The 27351-nt window shown below is 57.0% G+C and overlaps 1 protein-coding gene across 3 annotated transcripts in view; it reads right to left on the minus strand.

The window, feature by feature from the left end:
• RNF220 (ring finger protein 220) overlaps positions 1-27351 on the minus strand; it is a 247401-nt gene that overhangs the window by 11982 nt on the left and 208068 nt on the right. For 2 of the 3 annotated variants that reach the window (XM_051999872.1, XM_051999871.1), the window contains exons 4-8: positions 25595-25640; positions 16885-16980; positions 10941-10983; positions 6338-6459; positions 6039-6171 (exon numbers count right to left, since the gene is read on the minus strand). In XM_051999872.1, coding sequence (XP_051855832.1) covers positions 6039-6171; positions 6338-6459; positions 10941-10983; positions 16885-16980; positions 25595-25640 — 440 coding nt within the window. The remainder of the gene's footprint in view (positions 1-6038; positions 6172-6337; positions 6460-10940; positions 10984-16884; positions 16981-25594; positions 25641-27351) is intronic. The other variant, XM_051999873.1, reaches the window with a different exon arrangement.

Below are 27351 nucleotides of genomic sequence, written 5' to 3' on the forward strand. Positions count from 1 at the left end.
TTCCGAGGGTCTCCCGGCTGGCCAGGTGTATTCTGAGAAGCAATTTCAGTCTCACCGGTGAGTGGCACCTCCATAAACCCTCTGACAGTTTGGGAGACAAACTCCCCCATCAATCAGGATATAGCTATCAGGATTGCGGCAGCCCCCCCGGCCCCCAGCACTGTGTACACACAGCTTTCTGGGGGCTGCCGGCCCGACGCTCACCAAATCAAGTTATTCCTGCTTCTGCCAGGGACTGCGGAAGCCGAGGACCACCTTCACTGAGTGACGAGTGATGAGGTCAACTTCATATCCTCCTGGCGGCTGTTCGCCTGCCGCTGCCCGCTCAGGCGGGGTTAAAGGGGTCTCAGCTTCTTGGAAACGATTTAAAATAAATACCCCAAAGGTGTTTAAGAGCCCCAAATCATTAACAAACTCCACCTCGCCTTTCAAGTGCCCCGTGGCCTCTCTTTTCCTGAAGCCTGTAAACAAAGCAGCAGAAGCAGCCAGCCTATGGTGCAGCCTCCGTTCTCCTGGCGCTCCAAGGGCTGGTCTGAGAGAGGGCCTGCCGCTCGCTCCCTGCTGCTCAGCCCTCACCTGGATGGCTCACAGAGATTGGAGTTCTCGGGGCCGCCTGAGCCTGGCCTCGGCCCCATTTCCCTTTGCCCAGACCGTAAGTTGGGAAGCCTTAGACAGACCTGAGAGACCCCCATTCACACCTCAGCCCTGATGCCAATTACCTGGGCAACCCTGGCCAAGTCCTTTAGGCTGCCACGGCTCAGCCGCTTCCTCTGCAAAAAGTGAGACAGACTAGAATCTTTCAGGTCTGGGATCACATGACCTCTGAGCTGGGTCTTCTATGGGACAGTTTAGCACTTTCGGTGACAGATGGCATTCCCTCCTGCTCCCCGGGGGAAGGGCCCCCTCCATTCCCCCAAACATTTGACAGAATCCTGCCTAGTCTATACACACCCTGCTCCCTGGCCTGTTAAACTTTATTTTCTTAATGAAATGTCACTCGCTGACTTCTCACAGCATTCCAATAAAAAGAAATGGTCGTAAAGTCATTTTATGCGGATCCCCAGACGGCCCCCTGGCCGGGAAAGGCCGCGAATCTCCTTTTTAGCCTCAGCTGTTGAAATATCCCAAAGTAGTATTTGCAGGCAAGATGGCCTAGGAAGCAATCTTTGCCTTGCAGTGAGGGGGGGGGGGGGGGAAGGGGGCTAAAAGGAAGCTGTGTCCCTGATCCAGCTAAAGAGAGATGGGCCACAGGAAGCTTTTCCTCCAGGCTCCAGGAAGAAGGGGCTCTCCCCCATCTCTGGTCCTCAGAAACCCCAGCAGTCAAAGGAGGCAGGAGCAGACTGGTAAATTTCTTTTGTTCTAAATCCTGGTACCCTGCAATGACTGGGGTCTATTCCCAGGGGGTGAGTGGAAGAGGGCTGCTTGATGACTTCTGGAAGGAAGAAGTGGGGCTCCCTTCTACAGAGCTTGAAAGAGTGCTCTGGGACTCCTCCCTGCTTCCAGTCTGGGGTTCTCAACCTAGCTCCCCACTTGTGAGAGCTACAGGGAGGGGGTAGAGGAGAACCCCAAAGGAGCAGCCTTAGCCAGCAATTTTAGGAGTTGGGCCCAGCCCTATCCCATGGCAAGATCTTGAGATAGGGCTAGCAGAGGAGGAGTGGGTGCTAAATGATAATAAGGTCTAAATTTCATAAAATAATCTCCTCTCGTCCAAAGGAATTTTTTTTCCCTGGACCAGTAAGAAGAAAGTCGGTGTTAATTTAATCAATTGATCAGCATATTGATTGAGAAACCGGAGATGTGTGTGAGCTTGGCGCAGTAATGTCCTGGAATCCGAGACCACCAAAAAAGCCTCCATCGATTTCCTCACCTGCTGCCCCAAACACAGGCAGGGAGGGCCAGAAGGTGAGACCCCCATCCCCCCTTGGTGGGGTGCTGGGGGCCAGCAGGGGCTGAGCTGGACTGGGGCGTCGGCTGCAGATGAGTTTCCAGCTGAAATTAGTTACCGATGCCGCCGTGGTGGCTTGTGTAAACGCCATCGATTGGGGCCTGACAGTCCTCGGAGCCGGCCCGGGCGATGCCGGGACAATCAATCGGCCGGCAGTGTCTGTCACCTGCCACTTGGCTGAGCAGTTGACAATGCAATTATCCAGTGTGGAGGCAGGGAGTTGGCGTGTGTCAAACGCAGTTAGCCACTTTCCGGGCACCACTCGATAATGCGTTTCACTGCCTCACTTGCTGGCGCACGTCAGAAGAGACACAGGCAGGCGGCGACGTCCGAGCCGCCAACGCCCTGGCCTCTGCTTCCTTCACCGTCCCCGACTTGACAACCGTGGGTGCCCACGCCACCCGCAGGGGCAAAGGCCAGGGGGCCTGGAGACTGCACCACATGCCCCCTCCTCCTCCCCCCAATCCCCAACATATATGACAAAGGCAGATGCTGGCCATTTCCAGCACCTGCCGCCTCCCAGGCCGGACAGCAGGGGTGGCAGCCGTGGCCTCTGCCACGCGGGGTGGGGAGTGAGGAGCCAGGCAGGCCCTGCTACCCCAGCAGGCAGGTGCCACGCCATCAGGCCACCTCCTCCCAGGCCCAGGCTCGCTGTACCATCTGTCTCCACCAGCTTTTCCCTGAGATTGTGTTGTCCTGGAACGAAAGGTGACTGGGGCCTTCGGGGCATGCCGCCTTTGCCTGGCTCCTCCCTGAGAAGCGGGTCGTCCCAGGTTGCCGTGGAAAAGTGGCTGGAGCTGCCCAGGCCAGCTCCACTTCCAGGCCGACTGTTCTTTCTGTCCCCAGCTTGGTGACAGGACCCTGATCCCTTGGCTGAGAGGGCTCCGAATCCTTGGCGGGTCCCTTCCACCTCCACTTCCTGGCCTGTCTCTTGGGAGAGTGCTCCACCTCGCTGCTCTTGTACTCGGAGTCAAGGCTAACTCTTTCCTGAAATGGGGTCGGCCCATCTCCTGTCTCTCTGTGCCAGGGAGTATGGCGGACAGGTGGCTGCGGGCCCATGAACCCAACAGAGAGAAGCCCCCTCTGGATTCCACCAGAGTAGGAACAGGAGCAGGCAGCGAACAGGGACACTCCCAGGGATGGAGCCCTTCTCAGGGGGGCCAGTCCCCCATTTCAGAGAGGATCTTGAGACACAGAGGGGAAGGCACTCGCCAAAGTCTGTGGCAGAGCCTCGGGGGTCAGGGGGCTTTTGAGCTTGTGTTTGGTTTCAGGGAAGGCAGCAGGGCCGTGGCAGGTGGGGACACTCAATGGCCCCCATTGTGGATGGAAGCTTTGCCTGTGATTGTCACTCTCCCAGGTTTTGGGGGAGTCCAGAGGTTTCTCCGCATAAGGTGGGGCCCGAGGGGACCTCTCTCTTCCTTTGAGTCTCTGCGCCCCTTCACACCAGGCATCTTTTCCTAACTTCAAATGCGCGGCTGCTCCCCTGGGCCTTTCACGGGCCTCCCCCTGCCCTGAAGCTTCACTGCTCCCATAGCAGCAGGAGGATCATTTTCAAGACAACTGATCGGCTCAAAGAGAGGAACTCCCAGAGGCTGGGGGGAGGGGAATGTGGCGGGAAGGGCCTGGCTGGCGTTGAGGGAAGAGAGGATGAGCACTGAGCAGGAACTGATCCCCAATTCTCCCATGCTGTCCTCTGCCCCATCAGGTGCCTCTGTCCCTGTCTGTGGCTCGCTCCCTCTGAAGGCTGCTGGACAGCTTCCTCAAGCTGGCGTTATCACTCCCTCTAACCGGTCTTGGCAGGCAATCTAATTCCTCCTGAAAAGGTCACCGCCATTTTAACTGCCTTTCAATCACATTACGCACGCGGCCGCCCGCCCGGGCTCCCAACCCAAGGCTCGAGGCTCGACTCACGGAGAAGCGATCGATGCCCTGACACGAGTGTGGCCCCGCACCCCCCAGGACCACGCCCGCAGCCCCCCGGAACGGCCGCTCGGCAGCAGCTGGCCCTCGGAGGCAGCCTTTCGTGGGCCACGGCGGCTCGGGCTCCTCCCTGGTGGCCTGGCGCTATCGCACTGCCTCAGAGGGGCCTCTGGCTCACTCCCTCGCCTGCTTCCCCGGCCCCGGTTTCGTGTCCTCCCATTGATCTCCATGTAAAACAGTGTTTCAAGTGGGCTCGCCTCCTGACTGCGCTAAGCTGGTTACGAGATGACAGCAGCTTCCATCAGGGGAAGCGCCATACTTCTCTGTAGATAAAGGAGCCCCCCTGCCTTTCAAGTCACACACACAGGCCTGCGCGCTCTGAACCCTTCAAAGACAGGCCCCTGTTGAGCCCCCTTAGGAATTCTTTAAAGGGAGAACCTTACGGAGTGACCTTTGGGGGCCAGAAATGTGCAGCTCGTTGGTTTTTTCCAAACCACCCCAAAGCACACCGTGTAGAAGGCGTCTTGGGATGGGGAGCTGGCCGGTGCCACTGCAAGGGACAGGGCGTTGCCAGAATCCCATCTCCCGGGAGCAAGAGCAGCCCCTTGTGCCTTGGGAGGTTCCTCCCCCCACCAGCTACGCCCCCTCCGGTGCCCACATGCCTGGGAGGGAACGTTGATGGAGCAGCGAGAGCTTCTCTCTACAGAGGGGGCTGGGCTCTGGGAAGGAACCCAACTGTCCAGGCCAAGCCAGCCTGTCCCAGATCACTGCTGGGGCCTGGCTGTCTTGCCATGGAATCGTCCTGTCTCCAGCAGCATGAGAGAGAAGGCTGGGATTCAAATACCTCCTCAGATGATTCCTTGCTGTGTGAGCCCAGAAAGGCGCTTAGCATCTCTGTGCCTCAGTTTGTCCATCATTAAACAAAGCTATGATGGCCTTGAGAAAGCTCTCCTGGGTTTAGTGCCTCAGTCTGCCGTCGGCGCACGGGGATTGCGTTTCCCCCCTCCAGATGAGAGGCTGAGATAAGAGACCAGAGCGACCCGAGCCATTTCTCAGCCAGAGGAAGAGAGAATGAACGAGTGTCTGGTCCAGCCCCTTTCGGCCCGCCCAGCCCGGTCTCCCTACTGCTGGGATCGGGGTGACACAGCTGGCCCCGGGAGCTGGGGCAGCACTCTCTCCCAGAGCTCGAGGCAGCTGGGAAGCAGATGGCCTCCCTCACTGACCAGCCCCCGGGCAGTGCTGGCCAGATGCACTCAGAATCCTCATTTAGCTTCTGGAAATCCCAATTCTGCTTTATACCAGGCCCCTCCTGCGTAAGGAGGAGGCTCCATGGGTGCGCGCCCTCCTTGGGAGAAGACTCGCCTCTGCCCCTGGGGCCCGCCGAGCCCTGCCCATTCCCCCCAGAGCCCACCTCACTGTGGACAAAGGCAGGGAGTCCATCTGCCCGACCAGGAGCCAGGAGGGCGTAAGCCTCCCCCTTGGCCCCACACAGGAGCAGACCCCAGTCTCCAAGCCTGGTCCTGCCCTGGACATGGCCGAGGGGGCCCAACTCTGATCTCCAGGTTGGTGCTGCTTAAATTATACCCAGACGTGGGAGATGGGACTCCTCTCCAAATCAAAATAGGCCCAAGGTCTCTGCCACGGCCCGTGGTCCAACCGCTCCCCTTGGGGGTCTCAACGTCCAGGCGCCCCAGCCCTGGGAGCCTGGAGGGAGGGGAAAGCTGCGCAGCTAGCTCCCTCCTGGGTCAGGCTGAGGGCGAGGAGGGAGAGGGGACGGGCCTGGAACTAAAATTACATTCGCCAATAAAGCTCACAGGAGGTCAAATTTTGCCATAACTCACTCCTTCCTCTGTAACTGATTTCCCTGACACCGAGAACAAGGAGAAGGAGGGAAACATAAAATGTGTTTGTCTGGGAGCCCTGAGGGCCCGAAGCGCTGGAGGTGTGCAGCGGGCTGCTGGATTCTCATTTATCAACCTTAAAAGGGATGGAGTGATAAATGCATAACCGTCCCTTTAATATTTGATGCGGGCGCTAAGCCGCCCGAGCTGTCACCTTCGATGCATCAGCGGGGGCTGATCAAGCCGCTTTCTGTCGTCACTCCCCTCCCCACCCGCCGGCCCGGGCCGTTAATATGCTCTGAGCGTGCCTCCGGCCCCGGCCAGGACCTTACCTCGGAAGCCGCCCTCCAGCAGGGTCGTGGCGCGTATCCTCTTCTGCCCGCACCACTCATACTCTTCGAAGCGGGTGCTGTTCTCGGTCTCGATGTCCACGGAGTCATCCTCGGTCACACAGGAGCCTTCCCTCTGGGGGGGCAGAGCAGGCAGGTGGGGTCCCGGGTGGGGCGGAGGCTGCCCAGCGGGGCACGGAGGCGTGCCGGGGGGCAGCGGCCCTGCCCCTCAGGACATCCCGGGCTGGGCAGGGGGCGGGGGCGGGGGAGGGAGGGCGCGGGGGCGGCACTGGCACCTCTACCTGGGAAAGGCATTGCTCCACATGCCTACTCATCTCGGGCTCCGATCCTGCCAGGGGGCGGCTGCACAGGGGACATACCTGGCCTTCATCCTGCTTCCGACGCTTCATCTTCCCAATTCGAGCTACACAGAAAAACCAACCACAAGGCACCAATGACACCGGCCCGCCGTCCCTGCGAGGCACGGGGCCAGGCCCCAGAAGCCCACCGGAGGAGGCCTGGGAAGGCGGGCTCTGTCCTCCCCCACCTCCACCCTCTGCAGGGCACTCCCCCACCCCAGGCTCCCTGCCCACCCTGGGCAGGCAGTGACTGCGATCTAGGGGGCTCTGCCCGGGAGCTCTGTGCTGGCCATGCATTGGGCTGTCCAGGCACACAAGGGGCAAGTGGCTGACTTGAAATTTTTCAGACCTTGGCTGGAGTTTGTTTCTGTGTGGCCTAAGTGTTCATGTGGTTCAATATTCCCCCAGAGACCGAGGGGGAGGAGGAGGATGGTTTACAAACACTTGCCCTCAAGCATTATTACTCCCATTTTATAGATGAAGAAACTGAGGTCCCTCGGTGATTTGCCTAGGGTCACACTTGGTCTTCTGATTGCAACTAAGGCCATTGGCCCTCTCACTGTACTGTGCTGTCCCATTTTACAGAGGGATAGACTGAGATCAAAGAGTCTCTGAGATGACTCAAAATAACAAAGGGTCACTTGCATAGAAGCCTCTGACTGGGCCCAGGTGCATCCTGGGAGCTCTGTGCTCCCCAGAGCCCCATCACTTCCAATCATGGAGGGAGGGAGGGAGTGGCCTCAGAGAGGGGGGCTGTGGGCCAGGGAGCCCATGGCAGAGCTAATTAATGCTGAAAGAGCGATCATTTCTAATTAGTTCACCGATCCCTCTCCTGCTGCAGCTCGCCAGACCCCAGAGCCCAAGAACTCAGGGAAGCAGGGGCAGTACTTGGGGGTTGGGCTGGGGGCTCTTCCCCCAGACCCCACCCCGCCTGCTGTCTTTCCAGCTTCCCCACCGACAGCTTCCTGGGGACCTGGGCTCTTCCCTGATTATTTCAACCTTCTGCTGGGAGGTGAGGAGTTCACTAATGTTTATTAGCATTAATAATGATGATTAGGCTGTCAGAAGACCCTTGGAGAGCCACCAGCCCAGCCTGCCTGCCTCGCCTATTACTGATGGCTCAGCTAGCAGGAGGGAAGAATACGTTTAACTCCTTCTCCGCTGGACGCTCTGGCCTGGGCAGGAAGAGGCGCCCACCTTGGCATCCAGGGCAGCCAAAGCCCTCCTGGGTCGGCCCAGGGAACCAGGAGGTGAGATGGAGGAGGGTGCCCTGGCTGACTCCCGCTTCCCAGAGCCTGCCCAGGGGTGGCTGACGCTCAGCCATACCCAGGGGGCAGGCCCACTGAGGCTCAGGGGGGCCGGGGGCACTTGCTCAACATCACGACAAGAACAAATGTCTGGGGCAGGACATGATCCAGGCCCTTGGGCTCTCAGCCCAGCATGCTTTCCACAATCTGCCCCCAGGGACTGTGCCTGATGGAAGGCTGGGGCCAAAGAGACCACGTAACGTGGTCAGACCCTCCTCTCCCCTCGCCCTGTGAGGTCTCGGTCACGGCCAAGGGGCTGGGATGCCCATCCCCTCTTCCTTCTGTTCCCCAGCAGATGGGGGACAGGCTGCCAGTTACTGGGGGCACAGAGACCTACTCTGAGAGCAGAGTTTCTCTCATTCTCCCCAATGCTGGAGCTGCAAGGACCTTATAGATTCTCTGGTTTATCCTCATTTTACAGAGAAGGAAACTGAGGCACTGACTGAGGGGAGCATGCGGCAGGCCGCCCGCCTCCCCCTTCTGGGCTCCCGTGACCCCGAAGGAACCAGAACAAAAGGCACAGTCCATGGGACTCAGGAACTGCACGGTTCGGCACATGGCCAAACGGGCCCACGGGGGTGATGTGGGCAGCAGAAGCACTGAACACACGGTGATGCTGGAAATTGGCAAGAGAGGTGAGAGGTCAAGATGGATGTGCCCGTCTCTGAGTCACGGGCCAACGTCTCAAGTGCCTGAGGCTCCTCTCTGTGTTCGGCACCGGGCCCATCGGGCTGCCAACCTCAAACCAGGAGCCATCACAGCCTGGGGCGGAAACTGCCAGCAGACCGTTGGCTTCGGGAAGACTTGGAGGCCCTGAGTGTAGCTGGGCCAGGGAAACGGGCTCCAGAGCATTGGCTCTGGAGAAGGAAGGGATCTGGAGATCATCGTCCACCAGGGCTGGGGGCAGGGGGGAGGAGGGGCTCCCGAGAGCCAGCATTGGGGCCTGCCTCTTCTTCTAAATCTTACCTCGCCCTCTGGGGCTCTCCTGGACAAGCCCAAGGTCCTGGCAGGAGGTGCTCAGTGACGAAGGACTGCAGGAAAGGAAGCTAGTGAAAACCCAAGGGGGCGAAGGAAGCCTTCTCTCCTCCACTGGGCTGGGCCAGGCCAGCTGAGGTAGTCCAGCTTTCCGAATGGCCCGCCCTATGCTGAGGCCGACAGCAGCGCGCCTGCCTTAGGAAGCTTGCATCATGGTGCCAGGGGCCCAAGTTTCAGGAAGGGACTCCTTGGCAGTGGAGAAAGCTTTAGAATTGGTGGATAAGGCCTTCGCTATTCACTTCCTGTGAGAGTTAGGGCAAATGCCTTTGCCTCTGTGGGCCTCAGTTTCCCCATCTGTAAATTGAGGGTATTAGGCCTGCTCTCTACATCTTTCCCTGGTCCCCGGGTCCTCTGCCTTGCTGGAGGTTTATGTAAATGAGAGCTGTGTATATGAGTCTTCAAGAGCCATGGCCTTCCTGCGGCGGGGCCGCTGCCCCTTGGCACAGACCAGGTCACTCTTACTGAAGAAGCTTCGGTGGCTCCCTGTTGCCTGAGACAAACCCATTTAAGCCCTCCATGTGTTGGTTCTAGTCTATCTGTCCAGATGGACTCGCTATTTCTCCCCCTCACACATCCCACACTGCAGCCAAACTGACCTCCCTGCTACATCTCAACGTCCAGTTTCTGCCCGAGGTCCTTCCCAGCCTGTCCAGCAACCCCTTTACCAGATCCAGGGGTTTCTCCATCCTCATGCTTCCTCCCCAAGCGCCCCGGTCCCTCGTCTCCTTCCCACTCTCCCCTTCGGGGTCCTGTGCCGGGGCTCTCTGCTTCCCCCCGCCCGGGACTCGGCCTTCTCGCGATAAAGCCTTTTATCGGGTTCTCTCAGGAGCCAGTTCTCTGTACGGGCTCCACAGAAGTGACTCACAGGTTTCTCTGTCCGGCCCTCACCTCTCCCAAGTTTCAGTCTCACATCTCCATTTGCTTAAGGAACATTTCAAACTTAACACGTCCCAAAGTGGGCTCTTCCCTCAGACTCTCCCCATCTTTGTTATTTCCTTATTGCTGGGGTGGGAGTGGGGATGGGAGGGGGGTGTTTACCACCACTGATCTTCCAGCCGCAACCTCGGCATCATCCCCGATCCTCCATATCTGCCGCCCACCCCGCTCCAACCTGTCGCCAACGGTGACTTCCCTTCTGTGCCGCTTCCCCAAGCCTGGCCCTTCTCTCTGCTGCAGGCGGCCCTCGCCTCCCGCTCTGGGCCCTCGCCTCAGCTGTCCAGGGGCAGGTCTGACCATCCCCCTCAACGAGCTTTCGTGGCTTGGGGCTCAACAGAACCTCTTCTTTCGGCTTTCCAAGCCCTTCACAAGTGGGGGGGCTCCCCACCTTTCCCTTCTTCTAGTGACACTGGCCACTCCTGACCCCCGACATTTCCCAGGCTGCCCTCCGGCTTGGCTTAAATCCCACCTGCAGCCAGAAGCCTTTCCTAATCCCGCTTAATGCTCCCGCTTCCCTCTGAGAGGCTCTCTGCGCTGGCACAGCTTAGCAGGCAGCTGCGGCCTTGACTGGCTTGTGCCTCTGGGGATCCCAGCTCCCTGCCCAGCCCTGGGAGACGGTTGGTTTGCTTTCTTTTCACAGGAATGGGCAGAGTGGACGCTCTGGGAGGGTGAGGCCTTTGTGCCCAGCAGCACTCAGACCCATGACGTCATTGGTGTGGAAAGGGATGAGGGGAGGAGCTTCTTTAAGTGATGCTACTGGGCGGCTGGAGGAACTGAGTTCAAATGCTGCCTCAGACACTTACCACTTACTAGCGGTGTGACCCTGGACTAGTCACTTAACCCCAACTGGCCCACCTCGGTGATGGCCTAGCAGGGGGAGGGCCAAGCCTAGAGCCAGCGCAGTAGCTGGGGCTCGTCCTTCGGAACACAGGCAGAGCTGGTACCCAGCCGGGGCCGTGGGGGGGAATGGGGGGTGTCACGGTCAGGGTCCGACAGGGAGCTGCGCTAGCAAACCGGGAGTTAAAGGCAAAGGCCCTGAGCGGACATCCCGGCTCCATCCTGGCGGGCCCCGCGGGCCTCAGTTTCCCCTTCTGTAAAACGAGGGAGTTGGGCTACATAACGGTAGTTTTGCCCAGGTAGTTGGCCCCCGGCCTCAGAAGCGCTCCGAGGGCCTGCCAGCCCCAAACCCCATTGTGCCTGTGTATCGCGACGGGCGCGCAATGACGCCGGATGCCCAGGGCCGGGGAGGGCTCTCGGGCCGGACTCACCATTCAGCCGGGTCTGCCGGTTGGCTCTCACTCTCAGGAAGGTCTGAGGGGAAATCCGGGCGGACGGCGCGGCGGAGGCGGCAGCAGAGCGGGGAGGGAAGGAGAGGAGCACGGTGAGGTGGGATGAGGTTCGATGGGGCGCCGGCCCGGCGAGGCCCCCTCCCCTCCCTTCTCCGGGCCCCCTCTCCCTCCCGGGGCCGCCCCCGCCCCTCCCCCCAGGCCCGGCCCGTGTCAACAAACCTACTTCCTCCCTCCTGCCACCGCCCACGCCGGCCGCCCCGCTGCGCCCGCGGTTCCGGACCCTCGGCATAGCCGCCCCCGGCCCCCGCGCCGCCGCCCCGGCCCCCGCCCGGCCCCGAGGCCGCCGATGCGGGCGGATTCCCCGCGGCTGCCCGGCGGCGGCGCCGCCTCAGCTCCCAGCAGCGGCGGCGGCCATGTTGGCCCTCGTCATGTGACCGCCGCTGCCGCCGCGCGCCCGGTGTGAGAGGTCACGGGCAGCGCCCGCAGGGGGCGGGGCCGCGGCGTGCAGGCACCCTCCGAATGGGGGTAGGGGGAGCGCCGGGGACCCCGCTCCCTCCCCTTAGGATTGGTAGTGGCCGAAGGTTGGCTGACCCCGGCCTGCTAGGCCTTCTTGGAACTGCGTGGATCAATATGGATCCGCCCTGGGCCTTGAGTATGAGACGTATCAAGGGGCAGTAACTTTTGGGGGCCTGCGAGTCCGCCCCCGCCCGTAGTTCGGGGAGTGTTCGCCTGTGGCCGCCCACCCCGCCCCTCCCGGTCCTCTTAGAATGAGAAGGTTCCGACCCCGCCCCTAAGACCAGAACGAACTATTGTGTATCAACCATCGGGCCTTAGAATGGGAGGGTGGGGTGTCTGTCACCACCCCCTCCCCCTCCCCCCGAATGTGATGTATTAACCCCGGGTCTGGGGGCGGACCCCGCCCCTTAGAGCTGGCCGTGGCATTGTGTATCCGGGCCCTTGGAACAAGACGTATCCCCGTGTATCGGCTGCGGAGGGGGCGGTGTCAGTCGTCCCACCCCCTCGGAACGGGATGTACCGGCCCGAGATCCGCGCGTCTGACCCCGCCCCTCAGGCAAGAGGGTGCCGTATGGGTCCAGCCTTGGGCCCTTAGCTGATGTATCCTTATGTATCACCACGGATCCGTTCTGGGGGAGATGTAGCCATATGTATCGGTCGGGCCCCTGGGATTGGGATGGATCCGCGGGGCTGACCCCGCCCCCGAGGAAGGGCTGTAGCCGAGGTGTATCTGCACTTGGATCAGGCTGGCCCGACGCTCCCCCGCCCTCCTCCTTGATGTTTACCCGGAAGCCTCAACCGGGCCTGCCTGTCTGCGTCTGAGTCTGACCCTATCCAACCCTCAACGGGACTGTCCGCCTGCCGGCCCGCCTCGGGCCGCTTTCATTTGGATCCCACCCAACCCTGGCACAGCTCTTAGAACTTGGTGGATCTGGTTTTTTCGGTCACGGGTCTGCCTGTCGGGATCCGTCTGGCTCTGACCCCCTCCAAAGTGCCCGCCGTCCGGCTGAGTCTGTTCTGGGGTCGCACCCTCGTCCTGACCTCAAGCCAGGGAAGTTTGGGTTTTGCTATTCTTGACCTCAGACCTGTAGCAGCTGTCTGCCCCCCCCCCCCCCTTATATATCAGCTTTGGGGCCGGTCTCCGGCCCCCAGAGCCTGGGAGGGAACACCCCAGCTGTTTTTCTGGATGACATGGCTTGCCCCTTCCTGCTTCCTGTCATGTCTTTATCACTTACCTTACTTCCTACCTCAGTGTGCTAAGGAGGTAAGCTTCAATTTGCCAGACCCCTTGGATGAGCTGGAAGGGTTTTATTCCCTGGGCTCCCTCTCACCTCGGAGCTTCCTTGAGCTCCCATAATGCTTTTGTCAGCACCTCCCTTCAGGGATCTTTTTCCCTGTCCACATTGCCATTATCTGAATATGATTAGTCTTTCTAGTAAGGAGGCCTATGAGCCTATGAAGGTGGGAATCATGACTTCCTCATTCATATCCCCATGGGACCCAACCAAGGCCTGGAAACAGCAAATCCCTCTGCAGGTGACTGATGAGACCCAGAGAGCTTCCACTTGGCCCCAGGAGAAAAGGCCTCCCTGAGGATGAATGAGGCCACTGGGGAGTTAGTCTCTTTCTCTGTCTCTCTCTCCCCCCCCCCCCCCCATCCCCAAATCTCTTCTCTTTTCAAAACCCTTTACCCAACTCTCCCGTTATCTCCACTGTATGACATTCAAAGCTTCTGCAACCTGGTCCCACCCTAAGTTGTCATAGGAAATAAAGCAGGAAGAATACTTTGCAGACACCGAAACACTATGTAAATGTCATCGATCCTCCTCTTCATTATTATTTACTTCCCAGGCTCAAATTCATTTTTTAAAGCCCTTCAAACCTGGCCCCAGCCTCTCTTTCCAGTCTCATTGGTTGTTACGTACTCTTCTACACTCCATGATCTGGCCAAACCCACCTTCTCTCTTGTCTCAATATCTAAACTCCATGTTTTGGCACTGGCCTGGCCTCCATGCCAGTCCCCAATCACTTTTATTCCTTAGGATCTCTTCCTTCAAGACACCCCAAGCACCATTGACTGCATGAACCTCCCAAATGCCCTTCTGCCCCAACTGCTTTGTGACTACTTTGCATGGATTGCCATTTATTCTCTTTGTATTTGTACTTATATGTGGGACAGAGTGGATACAGTATGACTTGGAGTCAGGAATACCTGAGTTCAAATCCAGCCTCAGACACATTAACTATGTGACCCTGGACAAGTTACTTCACCTTGTTTGCCTCAGTTTTCTCATATGTAAAAAAATGAGCTGGAAAAGGAAATGAAAACCTGCTCCGGTATCTTTGCCAAGAAAACCCCAAGTGAGGTCAAGAAGAGTCAGACGCAATTGAAACGACCCAATAACAATACTTATTTATGGCTTTGCTGTCTTTCTCATTAGAATGGCACTTCCTTGGGAGTTGTTTTGGTCTTTGTATCTGGATCTCTAGCACCCGCCCAGTTCAGGGCCTAGCACATAGTGTATGATGGCGAATGGCGAAGGGCACAAGGCTTCTTCAGCAGGTAAAGGGTCTGCTGGGCAGGACGGAGCCCTCCTTGAGGCAAGGCTTGGGTGGTTACAGAGGGAGCAAGGAAAGGACCATAGCTTGGGTTAGGGTATAGTGGTAGTGGTGGGGATGAGAGGGTAGATGGAAGAGAGCAGGAAATGCTGTTATTTTTTGTTCCATAGAAGATGATCTTTGGAATAAGGAAGGCAAGACAGGGCTTTAGAGAGAGCTGGACAGATTCAAGCTGCTTGGATCAAATGGACTAATAATACCTCAACTACTGGAGGTGAGGTTTCTGAAAAGCTTGCTGCTGATCCCTGAAAGCTTAGGAAAGATGCTAGAGATTCCTCAGGCTTGAGAAGGGCAGCCATTTCCTGATCTTTCCAAAGAGGGGAGGCTTCGGTTACTGGCGGCATCCTAAAGCGATCCCTATAAAGTGATGGCTTGGGAGCAATTCTTGATATAGGATTTTGGGGAGCACTTTAAGGGTGACCAAAGTCATCTTTAGACACTTCTACTTCATAACAACTGCGGTTATTATCTACATTTTACAGAGGAGGAAACTGAGGTTGACATGGCCACAGTTGCACAGCTAGAAAGAATCCAGTCTGGAATTCAAGCCCAGAGGACTCTCCCCTTGTCCGGGATACCTTGCTACATCTAGCCTGGGAAAGGGGACTGCAAGAACCAGCTGGGCCCCGTCAGGACAGGAGGTGGTTAGATAAGCCAGACTTCCCTTGGTTGATAGGGCCACTAGACTGGCACATCTGGGGATCTGTAGTTTTGACAAAGCCTCTCGTGATGCTCTTGCAGAAAAGCTGGGTAGAGATGGTCTGTGAGTGATAGGACATTTAGGTGACTTTGAAACCAATTAAATGACTGGATCCAAAGTCGTCACGAAAGCTTAAATGCCAGCTTTATCTTCAGTGGAATGACTCGGGAAGCTGTTGGCTTTAGGCTTGTGAAGTTTTGTCCTATGTACGGCCTGTCCCTGTAAAATCACTTAAATATTGTGCTTGCTCTTGGTAGACCCTCCCCCACCTATTTCCTTATCTGGGAACAAATCTCTTCCTTCTCTCATTTGAAAGTCAGCTCCCTGAAGACAGGGCTCATTTCCTTTTTGCACAGTACTGCTGCATGTGGATTCTTAATAAATGCTGGTTTAGAGACTGATCATGGTTGCAGGGAACCCTAAGTTGACAGGTTGATACCAAAATCAGGATTTTAACAGGAAGGCTAGGCTAGAGCATGGGGGTGAATTTAATAAAGCGATTGAAATTTTATGGGGATAAATGTAAAGTCTTTTACTTGGATTTTAAAAAAAATGACTTTATAAATACAAAATGGGAGAGGACTGGCTAGGAGACAAGACCTCTTTGGAAAAAAAAATCTAGGGGTTTTAGTGGATTGTAAATTCAGCATAAGTCAACAGTGTGACGAAGAGATCAACAGATCCATTCTTTGGCAACAGAGCCAAAGCTCTCCTAGCTTTGTAATATGTAACATAAGAGGCATAAACATCCTAGGGTGGTAACATGCTCTTAGGAGACCATCTGTAGAGTACTATTGCCTGAAGTTTTGTGGTGGTTGTTTAGTTGTTTTTCATTTGGGTCTGGTTCTCCCTTTTGGGAGATTTATTGGTAAAAATACTGGAGTGGTTGGCCATTTCCTTCTCCAGCTCATTTTACAGATGAGGAAACTGAGGCAAATAGGGTTAAGTGACTTGTCCAGGGTCACATAGCTAATGTCTGAAGATGCATTTGAATTCAGATCTTCCTGTTTCTAAGTCCAGCACTCCCTCTTTCCTCTCCTGTCCTCTTTCCCCCTATCCTCTCCTTACCCCTTCCTTTCTCTCCCTTCTATCCTTGCCTTATGGATCCCTTTCTCTGTCTCTGGCTGTTTCTTTTTGAAGAGCTCCCCCAAACCTCTGAATTCTCTGACACTGGCAGAGATGGGTCAAAAAAGCTACAGATAGGGGAAAGGTTACCTGAGATTCTTTCTAGTTGGATGTGTGATTCATTGACTTTCCCCTGTCATCCTGGCTCCTACAACATTCGCAGTCTCTCCCCCTGCCTTTTTGGGTAGACTCTCCCAAACCATTCCCTGCTCAGGCTCAACTCCATCTTCTCCGATCTATTGACAGTCACAGATTTTAGGACCCCCGGGCTTGTGAGAAAGAAGACCTTTACTCTGGTTAGTGTGAGAGGGAAAAGGGGAGGGCTTGCCTCCAGCACCCTCAAATCCCCACTGCCAGGCTTACCTTTGGGTCAGGAGCTTTCCAGGCTGCCAGGCTTAGCCTTGGCAGCAGCCTGCATGGTGGTCACGAGCCATGTTCTGCTTACCACCATGCCCTTTCTGCTGAGGGTGGAAGTAACCAGGGCCAAAGCCTAGGGTTTGAGTCCTTGGTGCCTGATTCCTTGCCATGTTTCCAAGGGCATTCCAGTCCTCAGACTCTCTAGACAGCCGTACAGAACCCAACTCTGGGCCTGCAGGTGTGTGGCCTGCTTTTAGGAAAGCCCTCCCTCTAAGCTTATCCCAAAGCTGCCCTTCTGACTCTCAATCTTTAACCAGGGGTTAGAGTGGTCATCCAGGCCTACCTCTGAGGGACAGAGTCAATGGGTCCAGGTTTGTGGGAGAGACAGAGATCCATCCTTCTTTCTCCCCCCTCCCAATCCCCCAGCTCTGGGGCAGGGGAATGATGGACTCATTTGCTCTCATCCCAGCAGACTGTGGCCTGCCAGGGAGAGTAGCACGAGTGTGAGGTGCTGGGACCCACGTGCCAGGGAGTATGGCTCGAGTGTGAGGTGCTGGGACCCACGTGCCAGGGAGTACGGCTCGAGTGTGAGGTGCTGGGACCCACCTGATATCTGTCAGAGTGGTGCAGATCATCGGAGGAATGCGGAGAGGCTGTGGGAGAGTCCCCTTCTCGCTTGATCGAGGCTGATAACAAGAGAGACTGTAGGAAGAATAGAAACAGGAGGGGAGGTTGGTAGGGTGGGGCACAGATCCCCCCACCCTTCGTACCCTCCCCTTGGTGGTGCAGCGGGAAGGTTTGCTCTGTCTCCTCTCGGGCCTCAGGCACTCCCTGAATGCTGGAAGACCTATCTCACTACAAACCCAAGAATAATTGGTCGTATACGACCATCCTTCAAAACCCAGTTCAAATGCTGCCCACCATCGTGAGCCTTCCTTGATTTCCCCAGACAGAAGTGTAGATGTCAACATGGATGCCTCCATTTCTTGAGCATTTTAAGGCTGAGAAAGCTCTCTGAGGGAGTACGTGGGGGAGCTAAGAGAGAAACCCCCCCCCTCCCCACTGCTCAGAGGGGAGCTTGTGCTCAGCCCGGGGCCAGGGGAGGTGGGGGGGAGTGCCTTAACCAAGTTCACTGGGAAACTTTCCCTCTTTTGGAGCTCAGTTTAGGGCTGGGTGCTCTGACCACAATCTGCCCTGGGCTTATATAAGAGTTCCCTTTGGACCAGGGTGGGGGACTTATTCATCTGAAGACTGAGGTGGAAAGGACCTCTCCGGGTCCAGCCCAGATCTGAACAAGCATCTGAGCCCTGGGCACTCCTTGAACCTCCTTGAAGAGCTCTGGTGGGCAGGCGCCGCTCCCTCTGCCTCTGCGGGCAGCCCATCCGCCTGCTGGACAGCTCCCCGTCCTCTCTGCTCCTGGGCCACAGCACAAGAGGATCTCTCCCTACCGGGCGGTCTTCCACAGTTAAAACCCAGCTTGCAAGTCTCCCCTCCCTTCTCCCCAGCTCAAGGCTTCTGTCCTTCATGGGTGGGCTTCCCTGAGAAGCCCCCAACCCACCAGATGGCACCAAGGACCCAGATGTTGGACTGTAATGCTCAGAAGGCCACACCTCTCAGTCTCAGGGTGCCGTACCCAAAGGGCCTCCTATCACAGGTTCACCTCAATACTGGGAGAGTGACAGTCTCATCCCTGTTTCACAGAGGAGCAAACTCAAGCCCATCCAAAGGAAGGGACTTGTCCAGAGTCACGCAGCTGGGAGGCAGTGGTGCCTGGTTTGGGCTCCAAAGGTAGGGCCCTCTCTCAGGACGGGGTCTCCTCTGCCTGCCAGCAAACAGTCGTTGTCCAGGGCATTTCTGCTGATGAATTGGCAATCAATCTCTTTTATCTCTTATCTGAGATCAGGAGAGAGGGGATGGAGGGAAAGACAAAAGGTCAAATAGCTTGCAGGGGAAACTTGGGTTTAGTGATCACCCCTCTGCAAGTGAGTCTCTCCTATCCCGACCCATGTGAGTCTCTCTCCCGACCCGGGTGAGTCTCTCCTGACCCGGTGAGTCTCTCCCGACCCGAGTGGGTCTCTCTCTTGTCCTGACCCAGGTGGGTCTCTCTCCCAATCCCTTGGTCCTGACCCCGAGATCCCTCCATCATCGATTGCCTTTTGGTTCTCACGGAGACGCCCTGAGCGCAGTGTGTCCGGAACAGACCTCATCCTCTTCCTCCTCCAAAGCCTTTTCTCTTTCCAAGTTTCCTATTACAGTTTGAGTCTGAGGGCACCATTTCCCCGGCCAGCCAGGCCTGCCTCCCAGGAATCGTTCTCAGCTCCCCAGGTGTCTTCACCCCATTTAGCTTGAAATGCCTTTGTTTTTTCCCCTTTGTTCTCAGGTTTTCTCCAGAGCTCAACTCCGGGGCTACATATGTATACACATAATACACAACATGTGTATGTGCACATATGTCACACACACCTGTGTGTATACCCACACACACAATACATGTACATGTACACACGCATGACGATATTCTATATGCAATACACATGTATATAAGTATGTATACATTGTATATGTATGTAATATATGTGTCTCTTTTCCCTGAGGCCATTGGGGTCAAGTGACTTGCCCAGGGTCACACAGCTAACAAGGGTTAAGTGAATGAGGTCACATTTGAACTCAGGTCCTCCTGACTTCAGGGCTGGTGCTCTACCCGCTGCGCCACCTAGCTGCCCTTATGTGTATCTATTTAAACACAGATGGCCAGATGGCCTCAGTCCCCAGCACAACGATCGGCTCCCACACACAGACACAAGCCCACCCAGATGTCCTTCGGAAGGACTTGTGGAAGAATGACCAACATCCCCCCCCCCACCCCAGTGGCTTTCCGCCTCTTCCCGATTACTGGTTAAGCCGGCCCGGGGCCGTTGGCTCCTTTCCTTCTGGCCAATTTCTCAGTGTCCCCTGGGAGCTTCGGGAAGGGGCTTCAGAAGCTGGTGTCCGCAGTGAGAGGCCCTGAAGTGCAAGACTCTCCCAGCTCCCATCCTGCTTGGGATACTCGCAAGCCGTGTGCCCCTGGGTAAGTCACTGAGTCTCGGATTCAGTCCCCTCCCCTGTAGCAGGACAGCGCCTCCCTTCCAGGGCAGTGGTAAGGAGCAGATGAGATAACTAGGGGAATGGGCCTTTCCAACCTCAGCGGGGATTTGCCACCGATGGTTTCCATGCTTAGCCTTGGATCAAAGCCTTTGGGAGCGGGAGCGCTTTCTTAGCTTGCCAACTTCATTTTGGGGCGGCTGTGATTGTGGGAAGTTTATCCCCCCGCGGCCCCCGCCGTGGCCCCCTCTGTCTCTGGGGTCCACCTTCTCTCCAGGAGAGCTCTTTGGGTCTTTGCAGCCAGACTGCCTTCATTTTTCCAAGGCCAAGCACCCAGGCTGGCCCCCTTGGGGTCGCTCTGGCCCAGGCTGACCTCGATACTGGAGCCCCGGGGGCTGGCTGCTTTCCCTGAAACGTGGGGGTGTTCTCTGGGGCCGGAGGTGGTGCTTTTTGACTTGGGATCATTCTCTTTTGGGTTTTGTTTTTTGGAGGCTCCCGGCTGGCCCGGTCTTGACTCTTGGAACAAGAGCAGTATTAGGAACTAGGAAAGGCAGGAGAGCCAGTGGAAGCCACAAGGAGAAAGCCTCGTGCTCCTGCCTTCCCTGGGGCTTCTGATGAGCCCACCTTAGGCAGCCTGTTCCAGAGTGAAGGGAAAAGCCAAGAGCTCTGCTTCCACCCAAAGCCCCAGGCTCTTCCCCCCATGCTCACAGAACTTGGAGCCAAGAGGAGCCCCTGAGATCATGGCTCCAACTTATTTTATAGGGAAACTGAGGCCCTAAGATGTCAAGGTACTCGCTTGAGTTCCCAGAGATGACACTTGAACCCAAACCCTCTGTCTCTCACCCTAGGATTCCTTCCACCATCACCGCCTCCCCCTCTGCTCCCTCTGCCTGCCTGTGAATGAATGCCTCTAATCCAATATTATTATGTGAAAAATGGCCGGCCCCACTATGGAGACAGTAAATTAAACGTTATGTATTAGTTTTTAGCGGGGAGGCAGGGGCGGAACGCTGGGCCCATTTATTCCTGAGCCTCAGAGATGACCTCTGGAAACAGGCGAGGCTCAAACCAATCCCCGGGCCGTCAATCTCGGCACCTCTTCTGCATACCCGCTGCTTCGATTAATAAATTGTCTATTTCTAAATTGTGCGGAAGTGCTTCCGAGCCGGGCGGGGGTCAGGTGCCGGGGCCTGTGCTTGGGCCTCTCTCTCCTCTCGGTCCGAGGGACCAGCAGGAGCGGAAGCCCCCTCCCTGGCGGCCAGAAGCCGGCTTGTGGACTGGGGAGGACTGACTCCGGGCTCTGGGGGGTGGGGGGAAGAGGATTTCTCTCAGTGCCTGGGAGAAAACTGCACTTGGCAGGCCCCGCTCCCCCCACTCATCCTCCCTCCCTCCAAAGGTTTTCACCAACCAAGCCCCACCCCCACCCCCACCCCCGTGTTTGAAATCGCTGGTGACAGCCCAAAGAAAGCAATTTGGGAAAGAGAGAGAGGTCATTTATCCTCTATCTCCTGGGCTGAGCGGCTGGGATGTGACCCGAATTCTGCCCGCATCCTCAGGCACCGCGCGGGGGTCTGGGGTGGAGGTGGGGGCTGGGCTTCAGGCTGCCACAGTCTCTCCGCTCTTAGGCTTTCGGTGGGGAAGGGCCGGGGAAATGAGGTGGGGATGGGACCCCGGCGCTCTCCTAGTCTGGCCAGAAGGAGCTGTCAGACGCCCTGGAGAAGCAGGGCAAACTCATCACGTCCTGCTCAGTGACTAATCCCTTGCAAGTAGCCCGAGAATCCATGGGAGGGAACAAGGACATGGACAGCAAGGCCCACCCCTCGGCCTCCTCCTCTGCGGGGACTGTGGCTCAAGGACTCCATCTTTCCTTCCTTGGTCTCCTCAGGCTTGTGGGGCCACCGGGAGAGGGAAGGCAGGATGAAGCCCTGGGATCCCACGCAAGGCTTAGCCAGGGTGGTCTGTCGGCCTCTCTCTGGCAGCTAACGATCCTCCTGCCCCAACGCTGCCCCCCTCCCCTACTCCATCCTCTGGCCCCTGGCTCTGATCCTAGCCACAAGGGCCGGGGGGGGGGGGACTGGGGACAAGGGTGGTAACAGGAGTGAGAGACTGGAGGGTGAATGAATCTCTGACCCGGGCTTGCTACCTCTGTGAGCTTGGCCCACCTCCTGCTTCAGTCTCCTTCCCTATATCCCCAGGGACTCTTTCAGCCCCACTTTGGGGGCTCTGCCAATGAGTGCATGATCTCACTAATTCCCTATGCTTCCCCTGCTTCTCCTCCTGTTCATCCTCATCCTCTTCCTCCATCTCTTCTTTCTCATCCTCTTCTCTCTCTTCTACCTCTACCACCCCCACTTCCTCCTTTTCCTCCTTTTCCTCATCGTCTCTTCTTCCTCCTCCCTGTCTACCTCTATACCGCCTCTTCCTTCTCCCCCCTCCTCTTCTTTTTCCCCTCCTCTTCTTCTCCTCCTCTTCTCCTCCTTCTCTACCTTATAGCACCTCTTTCCTCCCCCTTTTCTTCCTCTTTTCCTCCTCTTCCTCTCCTTTTCTTCTTCCTCCTTTACTTTATACCACCTCTTCCTTCTCTCCCCTCCTCTTCTTCTTTCCCTCTTCCTCTCCTCCTCTCTTCTACTTTCTCCTTTCCTACCTTATACCACCTCTTTCCTCCCCCTTTTCTTCCTCTTTCCCTCCTCTTCCTCTTCTTCTTTTTCCTCCTCCTTCTCTACTTCTATACCATCCCTTCCCTCTCCCTTCTCCTCTTCCTCTTTCTCTCCCCTTCTCTTTTTCTTCCTCCTTCTCTACCTCTATACCACCTCTTCCCTCTCCCTCTTCTTCTTCCTCTTCCTCTCCTCTCCCTTATACCACCTCTTCCTCTCCCCCCTCCTCTTCTTCTTTCCCTCTTCCTCTCCTCCTCCTCCTCTTCTACTTCCTCCTTTTCTACCTTATACCACCTCTTTCCTCCCCCTTTTCTTCCTCTTTTCCTCCTCTTCCTCTCCTTTTCTTCTTCCTCCTTTACTTTATACCACTTCTTCCTTCTCCCCCTTCCTCGTCTTCTTTCCCTCTTCCTCTCCTCCTCCTCTTCTACTTTCTCCTTTTCTACCTTATACCACCTCTTTCCTCCCCCTTTTCTTCCTCTTTCCCTCCTCTTCCTCTTTTCCTCCTCCTCTACTTCTATACCATCCCTTCCCTCTCCCTTCTCCTCTTCCATTTTCTCTCCCCTTCTTCTCTTCTTCCTCCTTCTCTACCTCTATACCACCTCTTCCCTCTCCCTCTTCTTCTTCCTCTTCCTCTCCTCTTTTTCCTCCTCCTCCTTTCCCTTATACCACCTCTTCCTTATCCCCCTCCTTTTCCTTTTCCTCTCTCCCCCCTCCTTTTTCCTCTTCTCTTCTTCCTCCTCTTCTTTTTCAGACTCCACTTCTGTGCTGCTGCTTAGGCAGCACTAGGCAGGCTCCCCTCACTCCTCCTCATCCATCTATCTCTTTGTGGAAGGGAGAGGTGAGGGGCCCCCGGGGAGGTGATAAACCCTGAGAGGCAGGGCCTCCCCCTCCGCCTCAGCCGCTTCACACCTGGGGCGAGTGGAATAAAAAAAGGTCACCAGCGCTTTTTAAACACGGGCACAAGATCGGGAAAATGTGCTTGGGAAAAAAACCGCTGGCATTAAATCATGACTCTGGGCCCGGCTCTTCGCCTCATTAAAAGTGGCCTTTCGCAAGGTAAAATTATCATTGTAAGCGATAAGATCTTTAAGAAAATAATTCACGGCTTCTTCACCCTTTAATATGATGGCCGCCACTGGCTAATTTTTTTCTTAATGGCAACGAGACCATCAATCTTGTTCAAGACTTCCTCTCTCCCTCCTCCTCCCGATCTGACTACCCCCCCCCACAGTCTCGATGCCCACAGCCACTGCCCAGCTGCCTTCCTGAACCTCCTTGTCTTCCTCCAGAGCACCCACCGATGCCCCCTGCCCAGCGCACGCTGCTGCCCGCCCAGAGCTGGCCCGTGGCTAAGCAGGGAGCCAGTGTGAGCAGATGCCAGCCTGGCACCAAGGTCCTAGGAATGTTCACAGTGTGCCCATTTGTACATTCGTGTGTGTGTGGGAGTGGGGCAGAGTGAACAAACGCATCATCAGTGTGTCTCTGAGGATTATGGTGGTCCCTGGGACTGTCGCCTCCTCCCCCTTCATGGGCTCCCCTGGTGTTTGTGGAGGCGTAACACTGAATGTTTTTTACAAAATTGTATGTGTGCATTAAAGCCTCTGGGTGCGTGTGTGTGTGTGTGTGTGTGTGTGTGTGTGTGTGTGTGGTGTGACCTGGTATTTGTCAGCACTGAGAAAATGGACCAAAATTGCCTCCACTTTAGCCATCAGGCCCGCCTCTGCCTGCTGCTCCTCTCCCTGCCTCCCCCCCCCCAGTAGTTGGGGTCATCTGTGGGGAAAGGAAGGAGCCAGATGTGGTGGGAGGGGGGCCAGATGTGGGGGAGGGCTGGGTGGGGGTCATCCAGTGCCATTGACATGCACTTCCCTTTTAAGCTTGGTCATTTGAAACTATTAAGTGCTGGGTGGGGGCTGCTGCCGGGGGCAGCTCGAGCCAAGCCGGGGAGTCTATTTCCCTTAAACAATCCATCAGTGGCTGTCACCCGAGCAGCCCCGCTCCGGCTTGCTCCTGCGAGCACCCGCTTTTATCTCTGACCGCGCCAGCGCCTTTGTGGGATTCTGCACAAAGTGTTCCCTGCCTGATGAAGGCTTTAACTCGGCTTGCAAAGAGGGGCAAATATCACTTAGCAGCTTCATGAGAGAGGCTTTGACAGGCTGCCCCCCCCCCCAGGCCAGAGCAGGAGGAGGGGGTGCAGTGAGCCGGGCTGGGGCCCCCACCCTCCTCGCCGAGGGAGAGCAGCTCCTCTGAGCAGGGACCACTCCAAGCCATGGGCAGGTCCCAGTGATCTGCCTTTGAAACTTGTCTCCCTGCAAGGGTTCCTTGCCCTCTCCACAGCTCCCCCTCTCATTCAGGCCCCACTGGGGCTTGCCTGGACTATCATAACTGCCTCCCAAGAGTCTCTCTGCCTCCAGACACATCCGTATTCCTGGATTTGGCCCGTGCCCTAGGCCCTTTCCCAAAGTTCTGAATCCTCGGTGGGTCACTCAAGGTCTTCTGAAATCTTCCTTGAGCCTGTCCTTCCAATCTCATTTTATTCCAGTGCCCCAGAAACAGTCTCCCTCTCCTCTGTGGGTCCCGTGGCCGGGAAGTCCCGTGCGTAGCGGCTCTTGGGGGCCTACCCCGGCCCATCCCGGCCTTCGTCCCTATCCAAGCTGCCCTTGCTTCTCCTTTCCCAATAGGACTATCCTTTAAGACTCTGCCCTAGCCCTTCCCATTAAGCTTCTGTCCAGGCTCCTAGTCCCACCTCATGAAGAGTGCTCCTCCTGCTCATCCCTTAGTAATACTTCAGTCAGGGGTGCCTCCTTCTCCCCAGGAGCAAAGCACTCGGGACCACCAATCAGGCATCTCCCCTCCCCTCTTCCTTTCCCCCCTTTTCCACCCCACACCTCCGCCATACAAAGTACTGGCCCTGCCGGAAAGACCAAGGGTCAGCATCCTCACGTCTGCTTTAGGACTGTGCAGGGGAGAGGGAGGACAGGGAGAAGGGGTGGGAAAGGGAGTGGCCGGAGAAGAGAAGCTGATGGGGGTGGGGGGGAGGCAGAAACCATGTTCTGAGGGTGTTAGTTGGAGGAAGCAGGAGAAGAGAAAGCTCAGGGAGATAGGACAGCCGTCCTCAAGGATAGACTTGAGGTTTTAGATATCAGGGTATATGTTATATGTTCAGTTGTTTCATGTCCAAATCTGTGTTAGCTCATTGGCAAAGATACCAGAAAAATTCGCCATTGTTTTTCCTCCAGTTCATTTTACAGATTGGGGGAAACTGAGGCAAACAGGGTTAAGTACTTATCCAGGGTCACACAGTAAGTCTCTGAGGCTGGATTTGAACTCACAAAGATGAGCCTTCCCACTCCAGGGTCCGGCCCTCTATCCTGAAAGTTTTCCCCCTGGAGATCTGTCTCCAGGGGCCCGAGCTGCCTGAGGAGGAGGTGGATTCTCTCTCCTCCCTGGGAGACAGTTACTTGTCAGGGATGTGGCTGAGACTTCTGTCGGGGGAGGGGGCTGGGCTCTCTGAGGGTCCATCCCCCGGGGCCTGAGCAGGAGACAATGACTGTGTATGTGACACGATGGGTTCTGCTACCTACCTTGGGCGTGCCAGGGGCCATGGCGTCCTTCAGGAGAGAATTCTTGCTGCAAAGAAAGACAAGGCCATGAATTCCCCAGTCCTGGACTGCAGGACGCTGAGGGAGCAGCAGCTCTCCCGGCTCCCCCTGCCCACTTCATGGCCAAGCCGGGGTCTCTCTGTGTCTCATGGTTCTATTTCCCTGGGTGGGCGGGATGGGGCCGGTACCTGCCCCCCCTTGTCCTTGGTTACCCATGGACTCCCCGAGCTAGGGCAGCTGCCCAGGGGAGAACAGACAGGCAATTGCCCTCCTTGCCCCCCAGAGCCACGACCCTGCAGACCGAACCCGGCTCCCAAGATTCCATGGGCCGACAGCTGCTCTGGGGCCAAGGGCCCAGGGAGGCAGAGACCCGTTCCCTCCGTGCTCCTCCTTTGGAGTTGGGAGAGAGAGATGGGAGGCCCAGCCTGGGCTTAATCCCAGCATCCGTATGCATGGCCACCTCCCTCCCACTAAGCAGGAGTGACAGGAGCAAGGAGCAGACCGAGGCCGCCGAGCGGATCCCCTCCGGCCTGGTCCTTGGGCCCACCCTCGGCCCTCAGAGACGGGCAGAAGAGCCAGGATCCAGCACCTGGGGACTGGGGGGAGGGCCGGGAACAGGGCCAGACAAGGGAGAGCCAGCCAGAGCCGAGACCCTCCCATTCACCTGGGGAAGCCGGGGCCTGCTGAGGCTCCTGGCCAGGGCGCCCCGGCCGCGCCAACCCCTCCTTCCATTCTCCAACCCTCCCTCCCAGCCCCGAAGGAAGGGCAGCCCTGGGAGATGGAGGCTGCCAGCGGGAGAGGGAGGAGCGGGAGAGAGGCTCTGTGATCTCCCCATTGCTGCCTGCCTGCCGCTGAAGGATCCGGGGGCTTTAAATCATAAGCAGGCCCCAGCACCGGGCCCTGCACCCAGCCCAGGCTGGCACTTTTAATTAAGGTGATTTACACCGAATTATCCTTGGAAATAAAGAGGCAGGGAGCTGCCCGCACTGAGCCTCCCCCTCCGCCCCCCGCTGAGCTTTAATCTATTGGGGGAATTGTTTATCTAGCTCATTACCCAACCAAACACCGAGGCAGGCAGAGGCCCAGAGCTGCTGCTGCTGCTGCTGCTGCGCTCCTGGCTGCTGCCCCTGTGCCAGCCTTGCCATCACTCCCAGTGGCTTGCGGGGCTTGGGGGTCTGTGGGTGGCCCTCCTTCCCATTTTGTTCTTCCCGGCTCGTCCCCTGCTACCCCCAGAGACCCAAGCCTTAGAACAGCAGCCCCCGCCCCGATCTGAGATTTCCTGAGGAAGCCCCAAGTCAGAGCTGCCCGCCCCTCTCCATGTCCAGCAGGACCCCCAGAACTCAGGGGGTCTCATTCCCTGCCCAGACCTTGGCCTGCCTAACCCCCCCCCAACCAGACACCTCCTGGGGGTGTCCAGCACCACCTGCAGCTCACCCCGACTCCCTCTCCTGCCCCCCCTGCCCTTTCTTGGGGCCCGTTGGTCCCAGTGGGGCCCCGGGTGGGGGAGTGGGCAGTGACAGGGACCCCACTGGTCTGCTTTGGCTGGGAGAATGGGAATCTCTCCCGTTGTGGAGTGGGTGATGGGCGGGAGGGCCCCACAAGAGGGAGCCTGGGAGAGGGGAGGCCTGGCTCTTCCCCCCACCCCCATGACCCTTCCTGGGAATCCCTCCCACACCCAATTACAGCCTTAATTGGCAAGTCCAGGAAATCAATTAATTCGCAAATTTTTTCCAATTAAA

Source organism: Antechinus flavipes, chromosome 4 (assembly GCF_016432865.1).
Source record: "Antechinus flavipes isolate AdamAnt ecotype Samford, QLD, Australia chromosome 4, AdamAnt_v2, whole genome shotgun sequence".
NCBI classification, from domain to species: domain Eukaryota; kingdom Metazoa; phylum Chordata; class Mammalia; order Dasyuromorphia; family Dasyuridae; genus Antechinus; species Antechinus flavipes.